Consider the following 18,784-nt stretch of genomic DNA (forward strand, 5'->3'; position numbering starts at 1 on the left):
CTAAGCTATCAAAAAATTATTTTATTGAAGCAGAAAAATAATAGCAAATTTCATTTGGAAGAACAAAAGGTAAAGAATATCAAAGGAATTAATTGAAAAAAAATAAAGGAAAGAGGTTTATCTGTGCCATGTCTTAAATTGTATTATTGGCAGCAATGATCAAAACTATCTTATACTGGCTAAGAAATAGAAAGGTAGATCAGAGGAACAGAGTAGACATACAACATATAGTAGTAAATGATTATTGTAACTTATGTTTGACACATGTAAAAGTTTAAGCTTGTAGATAAGAATTCATTATTTGGTAAAAATTGTTGGAAAACTGAAATGTAGTCTGGCATAAACTGGGTAGACCAATATCTTATACCATTTACCAAGATAAGGTCAATATGGATACATGACCTAGATATAAAGTGAGATATCATAAGTAAATTAGAAGAATATGGAATATACTTATGGATAGGGGAAGAACTGATGAATAAACAAGAGAGAAAGAGCATTGTGGGACATAAAATGGATAATTTGGTTATACCAAATTTAAAAGCTTTTGTACAAGTAAAACCATTGTAGCCAAGATTAGAGGAAAGCAGAAAATTGGGAAAACATTTTATAGATATTTTCTTGGATAAAGTTCTCTTATCTCATATATATAATGTCAAATTTGTAAGAATATCATTTCTGAATTGATAAATGGTCAAAGGATATGAACAGGCTATTTTTTGATGAAGAAATCAGAGCTCTTTATAGTCATATTAGAAAATTCTCTACCTCATTATTGATTAGAGAAATGCAAATTAAAACAACTTTTAGATATCTCACACCTATCAGATTGGCCAAAATGATAGAAGGGGAAAAATGACAAGTGTTGGAGAGGCTGTGGAAAAATTAGGACACTAATACACTGTTGGTGGAACTGTGAACTGATCCAACCATTTCGGAGAAAAATCTGGAATTATGCCCCCCAAATTATAGAATTGTGTTTACCCATCGACTCAGCAATACCACTATTAGGTCTGCTTCCCAAGGTGAGCAGATTGATTTTAGAAAAACATGGAAAGGCTTGCATGAAATAATAAAGAGTGAAATGAGCAGAAACAGGAGAGCATTTTATACAGTAACAGAAAATATTGTTTGAAGAATATCTGTGAATGACTAAGTTATTGACTATTATAAATACTCACATCAGCTACAAAGGACCTGTGAAGAAAGATGCTATCCACCTCCAGAGAAAGAACTGATAAGTAGAAATATACATAGTGTGGTTTTCCGTGTGTGTGTGTGTGTGTGTGTGTGTATCTGTGTGAAATGGTAGCACTTTCTAGTGTGGGGAGGGGAGATGGGAGGAAGAAGTTTCAGAACTTAAAATGTAACAAAAATTAAATAAAATTATTAAAAAAAATTTATAATGCTCTTTTATGACTATGCTAATTTTGGTAACCTTAATCACTTTTCTTGGATAAGAAAAAGTTGTAGTCTATTCCCTTAACTGTAGAATTTCCAAGATTAGTAGTACTAATCTTATTTAACTTTAAAAACAGTTGCTCAAAACATTTTTGTCTAGGTATGAACTTTTCTTCAGATTAGTATACCCTGTACTAAACTCACATCAATGCTAGACAACAGTAAGAATCAGTTGCTTAAAGAAGCATAACATTTGCCTTTGGGTTGGCCTTTCCATTTTAATTATAATAAATCCCTTGTTCCTTGATTTATTCGTGGTTTATCCTGGTGGCACAGTGGATAGAGTGCTAGTCCTGGAGCCCCTTCACATCTGGCCTCAAATACTAGCTGTGTGACCCCAGATAATTCCCTTGACCTGTTTGTCTCAGTTCCCTCAACTGTAAAATGAGGATAATAATAGCACCTAACCCAGAAGTTTGTTGAGAGGATCAAATGAGACAATATTTGTAAAAAGTACTTAGCACAATGCCTGGCACATAGTAAGTGCTATGTGCGTCCCCAATTGCTTTCTGACATGGAATCTGTCATTCTGTGCCATAATCCATAGCTTCTATATATTCTTTTTGTTTCTCTTTTAAAATGACCACTTTTAGATTTATTTTATACTCTTTTTCTCAGTAAGCTCATTATCATCTCAATACAAATGTTTCTGAGATCTATATATCTAGCCCTGGTGACGTCTTGATTGATTGTCTCATAGGTATTTCAAACTCAAAATGTCCATCATCTTTTCCCCAAACTCTGTGCATCTTCTCAGCTTTCTTTTTATTGTTAAGGGCACTACCCTCCTTCCTGTTACCCAGGTTCACAACAGTTGGTGTCATCCTCCAATCTTCACTTGCATTTACCCTGCATATGCAGTCTGTTGTCAGATCTTGTCATTTTAATCTTTGCAACATCTGTAATATACACCTTCTTCTTTCTAGTCACATACTCTATTTGAGACTCCTCATTACCACTCACCTGGACTATTGCAATAGCCTTCTAATTGGTCTTCCTGCCTCAAGTTTCTCCATACTCCAGTGCATCCTCCATCCAGCTATCAAAGTGATCTTCCCAAAATATAGGTGCCACTATGTCGTCCTCCTCCTTATTAAACTCTAGCTTTTCAGTATTGCCCCCAAGATCAAATATAAAATCCTCCTTTTGGCATTTGAAGTCCTTCATAAGCTCTTGAATTTCCTTCTTCTCTTTCCAATTTTCTTATACTTAACTCTCCATCCAGAACTGCAAGATACAACTATACTGGCTGACTTGTTCTTTGTACTTCATGCTCCACCTCCCAACTCAGTATGTGTTTGCATTGGTTGTCCCCATGTGTAAATATTTTTCTTTACCTTTGACTCTTACCTTCCCTGGATTCCTTCAAGACTCAGCTTTTATATCCCCTTCTGTAGAAGGCTTTTTCTTTTTTTCCAGTCTTGTCTGTCTCCTCCTCCTCCTCCTCCTTTTCTTCCTCCTCAGTTCCCTCCCTTTAAGATTACCTTCCATTTGCACTTTTATATGGAATATGTGCCATAGTTACTTACACATTGACATTAGACTGTGAGCAGCTTGTAAGCATGGATGATGTTTTTGCCTTTCTTTGTATCCTCAGTGCTTGACATGTGGTAAGCACTAAATAAATGCATCACAATGCCTACTAGCAACATAGATTGCTGAAAATTAGAAACTTTTCTAAAGCGGTATAGAGTGTACTATTTGTAACAATTACCTCTATTACATTTTTCATTAAATTGATGGGCCAATGAAATGATAAGTAAGGATATTTTTTTCTGTAGCTAAAGATCACACACTAGTCCACTTGAAGTTTTACACAATGATCAAAAGTCTATACTTGGCTTTATTCCTCCTTGATTTTGATTGAACTTCTCAACATTTCATATACAAAGACTAGTAAGAGTGTATCTTATGTTTACAATACTGAGATTATTTTGTTCTTAGCCTGAACCTTTTAAAGAGAGCTGGCATAATAATACTTAAGCAAATACAGTGAACTTATAAGCAAACAGGGAAGATGACAAGAAAGAAGCATTTCTAACTCAACTTATATGACAAAATTTAAAAAAGTTTTACTGTTAAATTTTGGCCCTTTTCTAAAGGCTTGTAGTTTTCTATTGTTAATGAAAAGGTACAATTTGGTGACTTTGTAGGATTCCCCCCCTTCCCCCGCCTAAATATTATGGAATTGGAAGTATTATATACTGTTCCACTTTTGTTTTCCTTCTCTCTCTTCTCTCCTTCTTACCCTCATTCTGATTCCTACTACAGTATTATGGAAGAGAGGTTCTTTCAGAATTCATGGTTGTCACACTTTGGAAATCCTGGTTAGGACCATTGATTGCTGTGAAGCAGCAGGTGTATGGAGTTCATAGTGACAAACAAAAATATTGCTTAGTTCATTTTTAGGAGAAATTCTATTTCCCAATGTTGAGACAAAGAAGCAGGTATTAAAAAAAAAGTTAGACTTCAATTGGGTATCTACAACCATTAAACAAAGGATAAATATTCATGATTGTAATGTAGGAAGGATTATAATATATGATATAATTTACATTCTTTAGCTATGCATATAAATAGGCTTTTGTTTTTTGTAATACTAAGTACATTTTATATATATAATATAAATAAAACATCCATATATATGTGTGTATATATCTACATATAATATAGCTATACACATAACAGACATCTAAATAAATAAAATACCCTTTCCTAAGTGTGTGTGTATATATGTGTGTCTAAGTATCTGTATGTATGTATACACACATGTATGTATGTTTGTGGCATATATGTATGTGTGTATATATGTGTGTGTGCATACACATACCCCCCTTCCTAAATCCACAAAATAAAACTCTAAAAATAAGCCGAGCTAAAATTTTTCTCTTCATGTTCCTTTGGCCTAGGTAATTGGTAGGTTGGAAATTACAATGTGGAAGAAGGGAACTTCCTTACCTCTTATCATTCTCGTTGTACACATAATGCACAGTATTCAGTCATATGATATTCAGTCATTATGATATTTAGTAAAATGTCTCTCTAATATAATTTCTGTAATAATCTTCACAACAATTAATGTAATAAAAAAAGGCTCCTCTATCTGGATTAGTATACACACACACACACACACACACATACACATATACATACATCATATACACATGGTCAATTTTTTTGGCTAGATTCTAGGGGTCAGATAATAAAATCAGATAAATTTATTAAAGCTTTTATGATACAGTTATTCATATGCCAGAGATATTTCCTAAGGAATTGCCAATTGAAATTTGAGAGGAAGTTGTTATTGGTACAGGTAGGGAATCCACTTATATGTAGTTTTGCTCCCCCTTCCACCTCTTTCCACATTACATGAAAAATAAGTTTTGTTGGTTGTGTGAAGTTTTGAACTCTTTGAAATATATTGTATATAAAATAGAATGTAAACTTTTTGAGGGTTAGTGACTGTTTCATTTTTGTGTAGCACATTACCTGGCACATAGTAGGAGTTTAATACATGCTTGTAGATTGATAATTAAGATAGTATCTCTAAAAATCTGTCTTTTTTTGTTTTTTTAGTTTTTTGGCAGGGCATTTGGGGTCCCAAGGTCACACAGCTAGTACATGTGTCAAGTGTCTGAGGCTGGATTTGAACTCAGGTTCTCCTGACTCCAGGGCCGGTGCTCTACTCAGTGCGCCACCTAGCTGCCCCCATATGTCATTTTTTGAACTTTGAATTTTTTGTATATTTTTATAGATATTTTTTGTTTTTGTCATGTACATGTTTTCTTTTCTTCCTTCCTCCCTTCCATCTTTCCTTCTCCCTCTCCCTACCCTCTTCTATCCCCTCTCTTCTATGTCTGCTTGTCTTACCATCTGTCTCTCTCATGTGATGACAGCCTATTGGCATTTTACTGCTACCTCCCAACCCCTCCTCCAATCCCTTGATCCTCAGTTCTTTCACAGGCCATCATGTCTTCAGTAGCTCTTCTTCTCTTCCCTTTTCCATCTTGATCCCTTGGTTGAACCAGTCCAATTCTATAACCACTTCTTTTCTTGATTCCATTTCTCCCTCAACATATGCCAGTCTTGCCCTGCCATGCTTCTGACTTGAATCACTGATGATCAGTTGCCTTCATTACTACACATATTACTGCACAAAGGTAGAGAGAATCATGAAATTATGCTGACTGGGTCCACTACAGATTTATGTTACATAACCTCAAGTGTACCCTTACTAAGGCAGGGCAATCCTTTTACACTTCTTATCCTAGTAAGTAATTAATTTACTATCCTACTCACCGCAAATGCTTTTCTAAACCTCCCACAACTTTATCCCTCCTACCCTTTCAACTGAAAGCCTTGGGTCATATTTTACTGAAAAAATTGAAGCTATTTGCTGAGACCTCCCTTTCCTCAACTCTTCCTCATCTCATATCCTTCAAATGTCTTCTGCCACTATATTTTCCTTCATCCTTGTCTTTCCTAATTAGGTGGTCCTTCTCTTTGTCAAAGTCCATCTCCCTCTACATGTACAAATGATCTCATGCCATCATGTCTTCTGAAGCAGATTGCCTCCTCCGTCATCCCCACTCTTACTTATTTTCAGCCTCTTCCTGTACACTACCTGTTTCTCTACTGCCTACAAACACGTCCATGTCTCCCCCATCCTCAAAAACCATATGACTTCATACATCCATCCTCTCTTGCTGTTATTCCCTGTCCTCCTCCCTTATGTCACAAAACTTCTTGAGATGGTCCTCCACAATAAGTGCCTCTACTTACTTTCTTCTCATTTTCTTTTTAGCTCTCTACAATCTGGCTTCTGACTTTATCATTTAACTGAAACTGCTCTCTCTAAAGTTGCCTGTTATCTTTTAATTGCCAAATCTAATGGTCTTTTCTCAGTCCTCATCCTTCTTGACTTGATACTGTTGATTGCCCTCCTCTTGATATTCTCTTTTCTTTGGGTTTTCATGACACTACTCTCTCCTGGCTTTCATCCTACTGGTTTGACTGCTTCTTTGCCTGGATCTTTATCCAAGTCATGCCACTAATGGTAGGTATCCCATAGGGCTCAGTCCTGGATCTTACTTTCTTTTCCCTTTATACTATTTCACTTGGTGATCTCATTAACTGTCATAGAGATGATCAGTTTTTATATTCAGTTATCATCTCTATGCTGATGATTCTCAGATCTACTTTTCCAGCTCTAACCTCAATGCTGACCTCAAATTTCACATCTTCAACTGCCTATTGGACATCTTGAACTGAATGTCCCTAGATATCTTTTAACTCAATATGCCCCAAACTGAATTCATTCATACCCTCTCCTCTTGTAAACTTCCCTATTACTGTCAAGGGTACCAGCCTTCTCCCAGTCACCCAGGCTCACAACCTTGGTTTCATCCTTGATGCCTTAATGTCTCTCACCTCCAAGATCCAGTTTGTTGCTAGATCTTCTGATCTTCCTAAAAGCTCAGGCTTAGCCATATCACCCTCCCAATAAATTCCATGAGTTCCCTATCACCTCTGAGATCAAATATAAAATTCTGTGTTTTCTATTCAAAGCCTTTTATAATTTCCACCCACCTAAAATCTTCTTACATTTTACTTACTCCTCCCTTGTACTTTGTGATCCAGTAACATCTCTGCCTCTTGTCTCCCTTTAAGGCCTAGCTAAAACCTTTTTTTCTATAGGAAGCCTTACCTGATACTCCTAGTGCTTTGCTTCTGTTGATTATTTCCAGGATCCTGTACATAGTTGTTTGCATGTTGTCTCCTCCATTAGACTATGAACTCCTTCATTGGAGGGACTGTCTTTTGCCTTTCTTTGTATCCCCAGTGCCTAGCAACAGGGGCTGGCACGTAGTAGGCACTTAATAAATATTTATTGACTTAGTCTTCCTTCCTTTCTCCCACACCCTAACTTGTCCAGGTTGGAAGTGCAGTAGGTACTCTTGAACCTGACTCCACTGCTGATTGGCACAAAAGCTTTGACCTGTTTCACTTCTGACCTGGGTTGGTTTGGCTTGTTTTCCTTTTTAGGCAACTTGGTGGCCCCTTGCTCTTGTGGGATAGGATTTTAGTTGGAACTTGAAGGAAGCTGGGAAGGTCAGTGGTCAGGGTGGAAGAAAGAGAACATTCCAGGCATGAGAGACAGCCAGAGAAAATGTCCAGAACTGAGAGAGATGGAGTATCTTTTTCATGGAAGTTTTAGGTCATAAGGCATAAGGGTCAGATTGGGGGGACCAAGTTATGAAGAGCTTTGAATGCCAAACAACATATTTTGTTTTTTCCCCTGGAGGCAATTGGAAGCCACTGGAATTTATTGAGGTGACATAATCAGACCTGTGTTTTAGGAAATCACTTTAGTGGCTAATCAAAGATGGATTGGAGTGGGAGAGATAACCCAGGCAGACCCACCAGCAGGCTATTGCAGTAATCCAAGTGTGAGGTGATGAGGACCTGCACTAGAACGGTGGGAGTTTCACAGGAGAGGAGGGGCCATATTTGAGGGATGTTGCAAAGGTAAAAGTGACAGGCCTTGGCAACAACTGGGATATAGGAGGTGAGAGATAGTGAGGAATCCAGGATGACCCCTAGGTTGTGAGCCTGAGGGATTGGAAGATTGCTTTTTAAAATAATAGGGAAAGTAAGAGTTGGGGAGAGCTTAAGGGGAAAGATAATGAGTTCTGTTTTGGACATGTTGAGTTTAAGATGTCTACTAGACATCCAGTTCAAGATGTCTGAAAGGCAGTTGGAAATATGGGATTGGAGATAAGTTGTGAGATTGTGGCAGGAAAGGTCAGATTTGACAAACATCAGCATAGAGATGGTAATTATTAAGTCCATGGGAACTAATCAGAACACCAAGTTGTATAGAAGGAGAAAAGAAGAGGACTCAGGAATCCTGCTGGACACCTATGGTTAGAAGAGCATTTTCTAGAGAAGGATCTAGTAAAGGAGACAGAGTAGTCAGATAGGTAGGAGGAAAACCAGGAGAGATTCATGTCTTGAAAATCTAGAGAGAAGAGAATATCAAGTTGGAGAGAGTGATTGTCAATGTCAAAGTCTACAGAGAGGTCAAGGAGAATGAGGAATGAGAAAAAACTATTGGATTTGGCAACTAAGAGATAATTAGTAACCTCAGAGAGAGCACTATCAGTGAAATTATAAGATCAAAAGCCAAATTGTAAGGGGTGAAGAAGAGAGTGAGAGGAGAGAAAGTGGAGGAACCTATTGTATGTGACTTTTTCAAGGAGTTTAGCTACAGAGGGCAAAAGGATGATAGGGATGGAAGGATGAATTGAGCGTTTTTTCAGGATAGGGGAGATATGGGCATATTTGTAGGTAGTAGGAAATGAACCAGTAGAAAAAGATACAGAAAAAATAAGTAAAAGAGTAGAGATGACAGAGAAGGCAGTCTGTTGGAGGAGATGGGATAGATTAGGATCACTTGAACAGGTAGAGCGATCAATCTTGGTAAGGAGTAAGGCCATTTCATCATTCGAGATGGGGGTGAAGGAGAAGAAAGTGACAGAAGGCACTTGAGTGATAGGAGGGCAGGAAGAGAGGAGTAGAGGGAGTTCACAGCAAATGGCCTTTTTTTTCCTTGTGGAATATGAGGCAGAGTTCTTCACTGAGAGTGGGAGGAGGGGGAATCATAGGAGGTTTGAGGAGGAATGAAAAGGTTTAGAAGAGCCACTGTGGAAATTGGGAGAATGAATTGATAAGAGAGGTATAGCAGGATTGCCTAGCAGCAGTTAAGGCCCAATTGATGTTCTATAACATAAATTTGTAGTGAACTCGATTAGAATGATTATTAATCCTCCACCTTCTTTCTTTTTTTTTTATATTAACTTACTTATTTTTAGATTTCACCATTCATTTCCACAAGATTTTGAGTTACAAGTTTTCTCCCCATGTCTATCCCCCCACCCCCAAGATGGCTTGCATTCTGATTAGCCCTTTCCCCAGTCTGTCCTCCATTCTATCACCCCACCCCACCCCCTCATCCCCTTCCCTTTACTTTCTTATAGGGCAAGATAGATTTCTGAACCCCAGTGTCTGTATATCTTATTTCCCAGTTGCATGTAAAAACAATTTTTAACAATTTGTTTTTAAACTTCGAGTTCCCAATTCTCTCCCTTCTTCCCTCCCCACCCACCCTCGTTGAGAAGGCAAGCAATTCAAATAGGTTCTACATGTTTCGTTATGCAGAACACTTCGATAAGAGTCATGTTACGAAAGGCTAACCATATTTCCCTCCATCCTATCCCGCCCCCCCGCCATTTATTCTATTTTCTCCTTTGACCCTATCCCTTTCAAAAGTGTTTGCTTCTAACTACCCCCTCCCCCAATCTGGCCTCCTTTCTACCATCTCCCATTTTATCCCCTTCCCCCCTACTTTCCTGTAGGATATGATACCCAATTGAGTGTGTATGTTATTCCTTCTTTAACCAAATCCTGTGTGAGTAAGGTTCGCTCATTCCCTTTCACCCCTTCTTCCCTTACATTGTAACAGCTTTTTCTTGCCTCTTTTATGTGAGATAATTTACCCCTTTTCTCTCTCCCTTTCTCCTTCTCCCAATGTATTCCTTTCTCTTTAATTTAATTTTTAGATATCATCCCTTCATATTCAACTCACCGTGTGTGTGTGTGTGTGTGTGTGTGTGTGTGTGTGTGTGAGTGTGTGTGTATAAAACTGAGCAAGATCTCAGGAATTACAAATATCATCTTTCCATGTAGGAATCTAAACAGTTCAACTTTAATAAGTCCCTTTTGATTTCTCTTTCCTGTTTATCATTTTATGCTTCTCTTCATTGTTGTATTTGAAAGTCAAATTTTCTATTCAGCTCTGGTCTTTTCATTAAGAATGCTTGAAAGTCCTCTATTTCATTGAAAATCCATATTGGGCCCTGAAGTATTATACTTAGTTTTGCTGGGTAGGTGATGCTTGGTTTTAATCCTAGCTCCTTTGACCTCCAGAATATCATATTCCAAGCCTTTTGATCCCTTAATGTAGAAGCTGCTAGATTTCATGCTATCTTGATTATATTTCCACAATACTCAAATTGTTTCTTTCTGGCTGCTTGTAATATTTTCTCCTTGACCTGTGAACTCTGGAATTTGGCTACAATATTCCTAGGAGTTTTCCTTTTGGGATGTTTTTCAAGAGGAGATTGGTGGATTCTTTCAGTTTCTATTTCACTTTCTGGTTCTAGAATATCAGGTCAGTTTTCCTTGATAATTTCTTGAAAGATGTCTAGGCTCTTTTTTTGATCATGGCTTTCAGGTAGTCCAATAATTTTTAAATTATGTCTCTTGAATTTATTTTCCAGGTCAGTGGTTTTTCCAGTGAGATATTTCATATTGTCTTCTATTTTTTCGTTCTTTTGGTTCTGTTTTATAATTTCTCGTTTTCTTATAAAGTCATTAGCTTCCATTTGCTCCATTCTGAGTTTTAAGGAATTATTTTCTTTGGTGAGCTTTTGGACCTCCTTTCCCATTTAGCCAATTTTGCTTTTTAAGTCATTCTCTTCAATGGCTTTTTGGAACTCTTTTGCTATTTGGGTTAGTCTCTTTTTTAAAGTGTTATTTTCTTATATTTTTTTGATTCTCCTTTAGCAAGCTATTGACTTGTTTTTCATGATTTTCTTGCATTACTCTCATTTCTTTTCTCAATTTTCCTGTACTTCTCTTACTTGATTTTCAAAATCCTTCTTGGCCTCTTCCATGGCCTGTGACCAATTCATCTTTTTCTTGGAGACTTTTGATGTAGGATCTTTGACTTTGTTATCTTCTGGTTGTATGTTGTGATCTTCTTTGTCACCAAAGTAAGATTCTGTAGTCTCATTTTTTTACCCTCTCTGCTCATTTTCCCAGCCAATTACCTGACTTTTAAGCTCTGTCAAGGTATGACTCTACTTCCAGAGTGGAGAGTGCTGTATCCTAAACTTCAGGGTTTTGCACAGCTGTTTTCAGAGCTGCTTATAGACACTGGTACATTTTCAGTTCTTCTAAGGTGGTATGATCAAAGGAGAAGTGTTTACTCCTCTCCCGGCCTGTGGTCTGGTCTGTGAGTGACCACAAGCTGTGTTTTCTGCCTTGGAACTGTGAGGAGGATTCCCTTTCCACAGCTGCCACAAGCTCTGCCACACCAGAACTCCTCCTCACCCCATGAGGTCCACCTAGCACTGTGACCCAGATCCAAGCAGGGCAAAGCAAGAGAATCCTTCCTCAGCACCAGCAGGGAGATCTTTGTACTCTCGTTCTGATCAGCCAGTTGATCCCCCCCCACTGACTGTGGGCCTGGAGCTCTAGAATCAGATGCTGCCCCTACCCCCCCCCCCCCCGGCTGGGGCCAGACCATTGTCTTCGTCCAGCAGAGTTTTCCCACTGACTTGCTAAGTTGTCTTTATTGTTTGTGGGTTGAGAAGTCTGGAAACTGCCACAGTTACCAGTAATTTAGTGCTCTGAGGCCTGTTCTGCCCGGTCTGCTCTGGCCCAGTCTATGCCAGTGAGGAATATGCTGGGCTGTGCTCTGCTTCTAGCACCATGTAATAGAAATTTCCAGTGTACTTCCAGACTGTCTTTGGCTGGAAACTTGTTTCATTCTGTCATTTTGTAGGTTCTGTAGCTCTAGGGTTTGTTTAGAATCATTTTTTACATTAATATGGAGGCGTTTGGGGAAGAGCTCAAACAAGTCCCTACTTTTCCTCTGCCATCTTGACTCTCTCTCCCCCCCCACCCCACCTTCTTTCAAATGGATATGTGTAGGCAGGAAGGCAATGAATGGTGGGAATTATCCAAGGCTGAAGCTTGACTGGGTGTAATAGGCAGTATGATGCAGGGGCCAGGGACTCAAGAGAGGAGGATGGTGTAGATTTGAGTTTTTTCCCTGAGGAATCAAGATGGGGAGAAGACAAGAGAGTGGTTCATGCAGGGGAGATGGCCTGGAATGGAATTGAGGGATCAAGGGATTAGAGGTCATAGTGTGGATGAAGAGTAAAATTATATAAGAGAAGGGAGAGAGAGAGAGAGAGAGAGAGAGAGAGAGAGAGAGAGAGAGAGAGAGAGAGGTGAAAAGCTACTAGATCATGGTTAGATAAGGGGATTTGAGAATTCTTGAATGTGGAGGTGGTGCATTTGTGGATGATGACTGGATCAAGGATATGATCCTATTTGTGTGTGGCTTAGGTGGGGTGAAGGAGTAGCTCATGGGAAGTGAGTAGGCTGAGCAACTGAGTGGTTATGGTATTTGAGGGAGAATCAATCCTTCTGTTGAAGTCCCTTAGTAGGAAGGCAGGAGTTGAGGAAGAGGGAAAAATTGTGATCCAGGTATTGAACTCATTGAAGAAGGAATGGAGGAGTGACTTGGAGGTCTGTAGACAATAGCTACCAGGATTTTGATTGGGTGGTAGATATGAGCATGAATCTCAAAGGAAGAGAGGTTACTAAATGATGAAGGAAAGGGGAAAACCTGGAAGTCACAATGGGGTGCAAGGAGTATTCCAACTCCCCATTCTTTACCAGTGAGCTGCGAAGAGTTAATGAAAGTGTAGGCTGAATGAAAGGGTAGCTAGGGAGGCTTTCATTAAGGGAAAACCGGGTTTCAGCAAGAACTAGTAGATGGAAGGAGTGGGAGAGGAATAGATTGAAGATGAGGGGAAATTTGTTACCTAGGGAATGGACATTCCAGAGGGCACAGTGGAAGGGCTGGGTGGAGTTAGAATGAAACTTTGGAGTAAGAGGGCATAAGAGGGAGAATGAGGAATCAGGTGGTAGTGTGGAATGGAGTTTGGAATGATGATCTACAGGAGTTCAATGTCACTGGGATGTGAAGAGTATGATCAGGTGTGACAATGTTCATTGACTGGAGATGTGCTACTCATCTACCCTCAAAGGACAAGTGCAACAGGAGATGGGAGGCCTCAATTCAAAGGGAGGGTTGCTCTTTGCACTGGAGGTTCTACACATCCCAATTGGGAAATTGGGTTGGCAACAGATGAAAGTGGCTACTTTAGGGCAATGGGGAGATGCCCAGATTCACTTCTAGTAGCTTTTCCTCAGGGGAAAAATACTAAGCAGGAGCTGAAAGGCTCAAGGTGGCTAGCTTGAGGTCTTCTTATCTGAGGATGCTGTCTGTGAAGTGACATATATTCCTGTGCCATGACTTGTATAGCATTTTTCCAGTCAATGAGCATCTACTTTGTTTCCAGTTCTTTGCTACTACAAAAAATATTCCTTGTGTATTTCAGTGTTCATATGACATTTTTTAAAAATCATTGATCACCTTGGAATTTAAGCCCCTCAGTGAGAACACTAAATCAAAAGGCATTTATTTTAATTTTAGTTACTTTTTCAGTATAATTCTAAGTTACTTTCCAGACTGGTTGTTTCTTTTTTTTGGGGGGGGGGGAAGGCAGGGTAATTGGGGTTAAGTGACTTGCCCAAGGTCACACAGCTAGTAAGTGTGTCAAGTGTCTGAGGCCAGATTTGAATTCAGGTCCTTCTCACTCCAGGGCTGGTGCACTACTTAGCTGCCCCTTTAGACTGGACATTTCAGTGTACTGTTCTGCCAATGGTACATTGGTGTGTGTTACTACACAAGCCCTCCAACACTGAGTATTCCCAGTGGCCAATTTGCTGGGTGTGAGATAAAACCTCTCACTTGTTGTGATTGATATTTCTCTTATTATTAGTAGTTTAGAATGTTCTTTCAGATGGTTATTAATAGTTGACAATTCTTATTTTGAAAACTTTTTCTTATTTTTTGACCACTTATTCATTGGAGAATGGCTTTTTGTTTTATATTGTATATTTCTGTTGTTTGCTAGTGTACCTGGTGTATACCAAGGTAGCTAGGTGGTGCAGTGTATAAAGTGCTGGACCTGGAAGACTTGGGTTCATATTTGGCTTCAGATGCTTACTAGCTGTGTGACCCTGGGTAAGTCACTTAACTGCTGTCTGCCTCAGTTACATAATCTGTAAGATAGGAATAATAGCACCTGCCCCCCGGAGTTGATGTGAGGATAAACTGAGATAACCTTTGTAAACATGCTACAACCTTAAAACTATAATGCTAGCTATTATTACTGTTGTTATTATATCAGACCCTTATCAGAGATAATTGATACAAAGATTCTTTCCCAATACACTGCTTCCTTTTTTATCCTAGTTACATTATTTTTGTTCATGATAAAGCTTTTCAGTTACATGTGAGCAAAAATAATCTTTTTTATCTTTTGTGACCACTTCTATTCCTTATTTGGTTTGTAATTCACCCTGCAGCTATAGCTGATCTGGGTACTCGAACTGATTGGCCTCAGTGTTTTTTATGACTGTGTGACATAACCTTTAACATTCAGGTCATGTGTCCATTTTGAGTTTATTGTGGGATATTTGTAAGATATTGGTTTAAGTTTGAATTTCTTTCCAGTTTTATAAGCAATTCTTGTCAAATAGTGAGTTCTTTATCAGGTAATTTGTGTTATTGAGTTTATCAGACAGTGGATTATTCAGTTCATTTATTTCTGATTCTTGTTTATTTGGTCTGTTTCACTGATCAATATACTTTTTAACCAGTACTGAATATTTTTGATGATTACTACCTTATGTATTTTGAAAGTGCAATTTTCCTTTCATTCCTATTTATCTTCATTATTTTTCTTGATATTTTAGATCTTTCATTTCTCCAAATGAATCTTGTTATTTTTTTCTTGATCTACTAAGAGTCCATTTGGTAGTTTGATTGCTACAGTGTTAAACTTTGAAATTAATTTAGATCGTATAATTTTTATTTCATTGTCATGGATCAGCCGTGAGTACTAAATATCCTTCCAGTTACCTAATTCACTCTGAGTTCTTTAAGGATTATTTTAAAATTGTTTCTGTCTAGGTCTTCAGCATGCTTTGGCAGCTTCCACATATTCTATACATTCCATATATTTTATACAATTTGTAGAATTATTTTGAATGAAATTTCCCTATATTGCTTCTCCTTGCATTTTTTGTTGCTATGTAAAAATACTGTTGATTTCTCTGAATTTATTTTGTATTCTGATGCTTTTCTGAAGGTATTAACTGTCTGTTTCTTTGGTGTTTCTTCAGGATTTTCCAAGTAAATGATCATGTTGTCAGCAAATAGGGATAGTTTTATATCCCCTATATGACTTTAATTATTATCTCTTGTCTTACTGTTAATGTTAGTATTTCTAAATTTGTCAAATTAGAGCTGGGAAATGGTCTCTCCTTGCTTTGCTGTGGTGTTGATTGGCAAAGCATCTGGAATTTCTCTCTTGGAATAATGCTAATTTTTAGTTTTGATAGGTACTTTAAAATCACATTTTAAAAGACCTTTCTATGACTGTGCTTTGTAGGTTCGTTTTTTAAAGAAGAAATTACTTGTACTTTAGCAAAAGCTTTTTTTTAAACATCTATTGATATCATATAATTTGGGATGTTTTTCTTTTCAGTATGAATATGCACAGTTAATGTTGAATCATCTTTCTATCTCTTGTGTAAATACAACTTTATATTAGTGAATAATTTTTGAATAAGTCACTCTTGTCTCTTTGCCAGGATTTTATTGAAAAATTTTGAATTGATTTTGACAAATGATACTGTTCTATAATTCTCTTTATTTGCATTGTCCTTCCATAGTTTAGATATTAAAATATCTGTTTCAAAGTGGAATTTTGTAGCATACTTTCTTTCCCAGTTTTTCACAATAATTGGGGTAATATAATAGGTCCATATCTTGTTAGCAGAAAATAGCTTGGCCTTCTGTATAGTAGTATAAACAAGACTGATTTTTTAAAAAAGCTTTTAAAAAATAAATATAACTTGTAAAACTAAAGAAACTAAACCAAGAAAACAAAATAAAAAGGGACACTATAAAATAGAGGCTTAAAATTGAGCTTTGTTAAACAATACAGTTAAGACAGTTGTAGAGTTAATCATTTATACGGGGAGGTTTTCAGCAAAATTTTGCATAAAGGAACAGAATTTAAGCAAATCCTATAAAATTAAGCTATGTGAAAGTATTCTCCGGGTTTTAATGAAGAAGTCACAGAGATAACTAGTTTTGAAATTTTTAGTTTTCAGAAAAAATCTTTTAGCAGTTTTCCACTTTTAAATAAGGATCTACTTGTTAAAAAAGTAAAAATAACTGGTCAAAAAATGAAAAATATTCAGACCAAAGGAAAGTCTTTAATCTGTTACTGAAATACAAATGAAAGAAACATCAATGATGTTCTTTAAGGAAATAATTTCTTAGTCATGTTGCTAATGACTCATGGCCTTTGTTATAGTTTTAGCATTATTCAGGATGATTATAGAACCAAGGGGAAAAATTTCTTTTGGTTGTTGGCTTCAAAAACAACCTCTATTATGGTTGGTAGTATGCTTTCTTGTAACCTTTGAAATTAGTTTGTTTTAAAATAATTTTGAATGCTATGAGTTGGCTTAATTTTGAACATTATTTGTTAGTTTGCTAATAGTTCTGAAGAACTAGAACTTTCATTTTTGATTCTCAAGACTCAGATAAAGTTCAGTGACATAAATTTCTAATTATATTAATAAATTATTTTTATTTTACAAGATATCAGTATTTTTATTTATGTTAATATATTTTGGTTGAAGTTTATAGAAGTCAGTGTCTAATAGTTATGTATTGACAAGATGCTGATTTTTAGATATTTAAATATTCTTTATGTTTAATAACATTAATTTTAAGGTAAAGCACTTTAAATGTGGTGTTAATTTTAATGTAAAGCAGTTGAAATGCATTGGGGCCATTAAATCTTTATGGTAAAAAATTTTCCTTTCTGTACAGATCAATCTATTATGGATGTTTTGAAACATAAAAGTTTTCTAGAAGAATTATTATTTTGGACTATAAAATATGAATTTCCACAAAAGATGGTAACTTTCTTACTCAACATGCTACCAGATCAAGATTATAAGGTATCTTAAATTTTTCCTTTCTAAATTTGTACTCTCTCTCTTCTTTTCCTTTTCACTACTAATATTCTTTCACTTTTATACTTCTGACCTATGATGATATCTTAGCATTGAGGATGCTTTATTGTATTGAATGTGTGACAACTGACACCACACTTTAAGACACAGTACATGTGTTAACTTATTTTTACCTGTTAAATCAGAGGTAATGAATGCAATCAAAGCTGTGTGTAGCACACCACTAGAGTTCCAGTTTAATATCTCCTTAAGTTGGGGAGAACCTGTGTGTTGCTAACTGTGGTGATCTTTAATAGTCCTTTTTATCTGTATCCTCATGGTCCTGTCACCTCAGATTCTCCTAGGTACCTAACTCCACCTTCCTCATCTCATCTCTTTGAAAATATGAGATTACATATCTGATGCTGGTGTTTTGGAAGTTTGGCAATGCAACTCTTTTTATTGGCTACCTCTGCTTTGGCAACAGAAACAGATGAAGGATATAAAATTTTTTTTTGGTGCCAATGTAAAGTTTGTGGTCTATGCCATTGATTTGTTATAGGTCCTACAGATGAAATAATGATGGTTTGTTAGGTAGCGCCTCATGAAAGGGAAAGCAAGAAATGGGAAAATTTAGAAAAGTTAGCTGCCATAGCATGTATGGAAAAGCAGATGAATAGAAATGTGAAGTGCTGTGGAAGAATTGCTTCAGCTATTATGATTATACGTAAATTGTTTTATGAAAAAATAAATTCGAATTTGCCTCTTCAAACTTTCAGATTAACATTCAGATAGTTTACTTGAATTGGTGAACACTTACTCTTTTAAGCTAGTTTATATAGGTAAAAATAAATTGTTCTAGAAATGGAGAGTGTTTAGGAAAAAATGTCATTCTGTTTTCTTTAAACATTTTAAGTCATATTTAATTTGAAGAGACCCATTAGTTCATTGATGTTAAGAGAAATGTTTATTTACATCATTCTCTCATTGTCTCATTGGTTTTGGCAACAAATTACCTTTATGCTTTTAGATCACATATTCTCTTTTTCCTTTCTGCTTCCTTTGTATGAGATACTTTCATCTATTTTCTTAAATATTTTCAATTAATAATTACATATTGAACTCCTTTCAGGATTCAAGGTCATTTCAGTCTTAGGGGAGCAGAGTGAGGAGAGATGATGAGATACTAGCATGGATAATAGAAATCCACATATAAAATCAAAATGTCATTTTAAGCAATAGCTTCATTCTCCTCCATTAAATGTTTTAGTTGAGCCATCAAATGAATCAATTTCTTTTCCTTTCTGTTGCCTAGTGAATATATTGATGAATAATGGCCAGTGGTAGGCAGTGGGGGGAG

The 18,784-nt window shown here is 36.8% G+C and overlaps 1 protein-coding gene across 3 annotated transcripts in view; it reads left to right on the top strand.

The window, feature by feature from the left end:
* The window catches only part of UBR3 (ubiquitin protein ligase E3 component n-recognin 3), a 312,264-nt gene that overhangs the window by 83,105 nt on the left and 210,375 nt on the right, over positions 1-18,784 (top strand). For all 3 annotated transcript variants that reach the window (XM_036747217.1, XM_036747219.1, XM_036747218.1), the window contains exon 7: positions 17,300-17,430. In XM_036747217.1, coding sequence (XP_036603112.1) covers positions 17,300-17,430 — 131 coding nt within the window. The remainder of the gene's footprint in view (positions 1-17,299; positions 17,431-18,784) is intronic.

This window comes from Trichosurus vulpecula, chromosome 2, assembly GCF_011100635.1.
Source record: "Trichosurus vulpecula isolate mTriVul1 chromosome 2, mTriVul1.pri, whole genome shotgun sequence".
Lineage (NCBI taxonomy): Eukaryota > Metazoa > Chordata > Mammalia > Diprotodontia > Phalangeridae > Trichosurus > Trichosurus vulpecula.